A 5,000-nucleotide genomic window follows, 5' to 3' on the forward strand; every position below is an offset into this window, starting at 1 on the left:
GTTGACCAATTTTGGTGACCCTGTGCAAATTGCTTGCTCAGTTTCCTGCTCTTGGCTGACAGCAGTGGCACCCGGTGTGGTCTTCTGCTGCTGTGGCCCATCTGCCTCGAGGGTTGACATGCTGTGCATTAGAGCTGGGCAATATAACGATATATATCGTTATCGTGATAGAAAAGTGTATATCGTGCCCTTACTCCTGTATCATTTATATCGTGATAAACTAATTTGATCAATTTTATACAATTTCATATCATTTAATTACAATCATGTTGCCACTATACATGCTCTAAGTTCATGTAACTGTAAAAATGAGAGTAAAAAGACATATGGTTTGGCGACAGGACAAAATAGAGAAAATAAAGAGAAAACATGAAAACATACGTAATTCTAGTATATCGTGATACAGTTAGGGCCAGAAATATTTGGACAGCAACACAATTATCATCCTTTTACACCCTATACCCCACCAAAATGGATTTGAAATAAAACAAACAAGCTGTGCATTAACTGTAGACTCTTAGCGTTAATGTGAGGGTGTTAACATCCATATCGCATTAACAGGAATGAAATAGCAACGTTTTTTGTCTGTGTTGCCCACTTTTCAAGGGATCAAAAGTAATTGGACAGTAGGCTTCTCAGCTATTCTCCAGTCAGATGTGTGTTATTCCCTTACAACACCATCACCAAGATGTCAATACAAGGTCTTAGAGTTCATTTGAAGTGTTCAATTTACATTTCCATATATTTTTACGGAATGTCCATGAGATCCAAAGTCCACCTGTCATCATCAGTGATGCAAGCCATCATAAGGTTGAAAAAAATCAAAACAAACCCATTGGAGAGATGGGGAAACATTGAATATGATTAATTCAAGAGTTCAGAATGTTGGAAAAAAGAAATACCAGAGCAACACCAAATTACCTGGCAGACATGGAAGACAAATGCTGTGGATGACAGACAATATTCTGTATCTGGTGAACAAAAAACCATCTCCCAACAGTAGAACACTGTCCAGGTGAACGGTGGATACATGTCCAAGGCAACAATCAAGAAAAATATCAAGAACATTCAGGAATACTTCACCATAGGAAATACAGAGGGTTCACTAAAAGATGTAAATTATTGATTGCATCAGAAAGAGCAATACCAGATTTGGCGTTGCCAAACAATGTCTTAAAAAGACTGTATAGGTCTTGAGCTATATCCTATGGACAGAGGAGACAAAAATCATCTTGTACAAGGGTATTGGGAAGAAAGGAGTATGGAGAAGGGAAGGAACTGCTCATGATTCAAAGCATACCACCCAATCAGTGAATCATGGTGGTGGTAGTGTCATGGTGTGGGCATGCGTATCTGTCAATACTATTTTCCCCTTGTATTTATTGATGATGAGGACTACCGACAAAAGCCACAGGATGAATTCTGAAGATTTTCAGGCTCTATTATCATGTCATATAAAACCTAATGGTTCTGAACTCATTGGGCAATGCTTCACAGTGCAGATGGACAATGACCCAAAGCTTCATCTGAAAGCCACTAAGCCATTTCTACCCCAAAAAAGTGGAATATTATTCAATGGCCCAGTCAATCACCTCACCTGAGTACGGTTGGGGAAGCATTTCACTTGCTGGAGGCAAAACTGAAGGGAAAATACCCTAAGAATAAGCAGGAACTGAAGACTGTTGCAATAGAGCTCACTATAGCATCACCAGGGATAAAACCCGGTGTCTATTGATGTCTATGGATTGCAAATTACAGGTTGTAACTGACTGGAAAGTATTTGCAACCAAATAATTAAAAATTGAAAGTTTGATGTATAAATACTAGACTGTCCAATTACTTTTGGTCCCTTAAAAAAGGGGTGGCACAGATAGAAAATGTCATAATTCCTTCACAGTTCACTCGATTTGGACGCAAACACCCCCATATTAAAGCTAAAAGTCTGCTGTTAATGTACATCTCGTTTGTTTCATTTCAAATCCATTGGGATAGTGTACAGCACCAAAAAGATGAAAATTGTGCAGATGTCCAAATATTTATGGCCCTAACTGTATATATCGTTATCGTGATATAAAGTAATCCATATCGTGATATAGGTTTTTTCCCATATCGCCCAGCCCTACTGTGCGTTCAGAGATGTTCTTCTGCATAGCTCTGTTGTAAAGCGTGGTTATATGAACTATTATTGCCTTTCTATCAGCTCGACCAGTCTGGCCACCCTCCTCTGACCTCTGACACCAACAAGGCATTTTTTTGCCCACAGAACTGCTGCTCACTCTCGGACTGTTCTCTGTTAACCCCAGAGATGGTTGTGTGCAAATATCCCAGTACAGTATTATATATCAGCAGTTTCTGAAATAGTCGAACCGGCCCACCTGGCACCAATAACCGTGCCATGTTCAAAGTCGCTTAAATCACCTTTCTACCCCATTCTGCTGCTCGGTTTGAACTGCGTCAGATTGTATTGATCATGTCCTACACGTCCAAATGTATTGACTTGCCGCCATACGATTGGCCGATTAGAAATTTGCGTCAATGAGCAGTTGGACAGGTGTGCCTAATGAAGCGGCTGGTGAGTTTACATTGGGTACTGCATTCATCTAAATACATTTCAATATAATGCGCAGGAATGAAGTAGTCAACAAAATGCCAACGCACATTATTCTTCAATTATTTGCCCTGATAAGTTGCCGGTGATCTCTGGCCCTTCAATCAATATTCTAAACCGAACCTGGCCTTTTGTCCAAAATAATTGTCCACCCCTGGTATGGTATATGGTAGTAGTTCAGTAGATTATATGAAATACAGACACAAGTGTTTTCTCCCTTTACCTAGGTAATGGTGGAAAGCTCGCACATCCACAGGAACGTCTGACCTGGGAGCAGGACCACAAGTGACCAGATAATTCAGAGAAAAAAGTCCGCTGCACCAGGATTTCTTTTGCTCCCAATGATTTATTTTTCCGTGACGTTTCGGGTTTTACCCACGTCTGAAGAAGGGGTAAAACCCGAAACGTCACGGAAAAATAAATCATTGGGAGCAAAAGAAATCCTGGTGCAGCGGACTTTTTTCTCTGAATTCTCCCTTTACCTACACAGTCATACAGTACACTCCATATATACACATAGTCTAACAGCAGCAGTTAAGGTCCCCTTCACATGGAGCACACAATAGAGTGCAGAGACACTGTCTGACTCGGTTAGTCTGTTCATGAGTTTACTGTAATGTTCTAGTCTCTACACTAGTGAGAACACCTTCCAGAAGACCCTATGGCATAGCCAATACTCCACAAGAGCCCATTCTATTTTCCAGTCATCAAAGATTCATGAATAATTCATGGCGGGCAAGAGAAATGTACAGCACAGCAATTCTCCCAGTTGCAGTAGGAGAGATAAGTGCACTGTACTGTTGCTGGTGTCCTGTAAACTGTTCCGAGACACCAGGACACTGTCCCGAAACACCCAGGACACCAGGACAGCAACTGAGTTGTCCCGGGACAGTGTCCAGGGCACCTAGTTTACCAGGACAGTCTACAGAGCAGCATCAACAGCAGAGTACAATTATCAATCCCACTGTCTCTTAGTTGTCCATGCTAATATGTGTTGTTGAACTGTCTGTGTGTGTGCGTGCGTGCGTGTGTGCGTGCGTGTAATCTGTGTATTCCAGACTGCCTGGATATCCGCGCGGCTCGCCTGCTGCTGGACAGCGACCACTATGCCATGGAGAAGCTGAAGCGGCGCGTGCTGGAGTACCTGGCCGTGCGGCAGCTGAAGCGGGCCCTCAAGGGCCCCATCCTGTGCTTCGTGGGGCCCCCCGGCGTGGGCAAGACCAGCGTGGGCCGCTCCATCGCTCGGACCCTCGGGCGCGAGTTCCACCGCATCGCGCTGGGCGGAGTCTGCGACCAGTCTGACATCCGAGGACACAGGTGGGTGGTGCGGCGGAGATGGTGTTGGTGGTGGTGGTGGTGGTGTGTGTATGTGTGCGTGGCGTGCGTGTGTATGTGTAAGATGGGAAAGTGAGAGAGGGAAGGTGTAGGAGTGCAAATCAATGTGTGTCTGTATGCAGGCATTTGTCTGGGTATATGCGTTCAAGTGTGTGTGTGGTTGTGGTTGTGGATGGTGTGTGTGTGTGTGTGTGTGTGTGTGTGTGTGTGTGTGTGTGTGTGTGTGTGTGTGTGTGTGTGTGTGTGTGTGTGTGTGTGTGTGTGTGTGTGTGTGTGTGTGTGTGTGTGGTGTGGGTGTAGCTGAGGCTTATGTCCAGAAGGGAGCACTATGAGCAGAGCTGGAGCTGGTCCAATCCAGGAGCCCTCCAACCCTGCCCTCAAACCTGCATTGGTCCAATCCCGGCACCTGATGCTGACCAATCCGTGGGGTGCTGACCTGTTGTCTTGTCCAATCCTGTAGGCAGGTGCTGACCCGGTCCACTCTTATTTAGATAGCAGTCTAATGACGCACTGCTTAGCCTTCAGAGCTCGTCTCACGACTCGGATATATTTACACAGCTCTTATTTACAGCTCTGATATATACAGCTCTGATGTAAGACTATAGATATACACAGACAGACAGACAGACAGACAGATAGACAGATAGTCTGGGTGTACTTACTCTATGCACATTTTGAAAATAACTTGTGTGTTTATTGAAATATTGTTCAAAATGTTACTTTTCCAAAGGGGTGTGCTCCTTATTGATGTGCACTGTATATATGTCTGCAATGTGTCTGTTTGTCTGCTCAAGAGCCTTTTGTTGATGTGGATTCATCGGCGCACAGTCAAAATAACCAGGCCTACCTGATACCCTGCGCTGGTGCACTCTGGTAGAGATTCTGTGTAGATGCTGTAATGGCCGCAGTGTAGCGTCTCTGCTTCCCACCACAAAGGAGAGCATCAGCATCTCTCTATGAGACAGAGATCAAGACAAGATGAGACACACACACACACACACACACACACACACACACACACACACACACACACACACACACACACACACACACACAC

The 5,000-nt window shown here is 44.2% G+C and overlaps 1 protein-coding gene across 1 annotated transcript in view; it reads left to right on the forward strand.

The window, feature by feature from the left end:
• lonp2 (lon peptidase 2, peroxisomal) overlaps positions 1-5,000 on the forward strand; it is a 49,800-nt gene that overhangs the window by 14,723 nt on the left and 30,077 nt on the right. The window contains exon 7 of the mRNA XM_063197541.1: positions 3,667-3,925. Within this exon, the coding sequence (XP_063053611.1) occupies positions 3,667-3,925 (259 nt within the window). The remainder of the gene's footprint in view (positions 1-3,666; positions 3,926-5,000) is intronic.

This window comes from Engraulis encrasicolus, chromosome 4 (assembly GCF_034702125.1).
Source record: "Engraulis encrasicolus isolate BLACKSEA-1 chromosome 4, IST_EnEncr_1.0, whole genome shotgun sequence".
In the NCBI taxonomy this organism is placed as follows: Eukaryota; Metazoa; Chordata; class Actinopteri; order Clupeiformes; family Engraulidae; genus Engraulis; species Engraulis encrasicolus.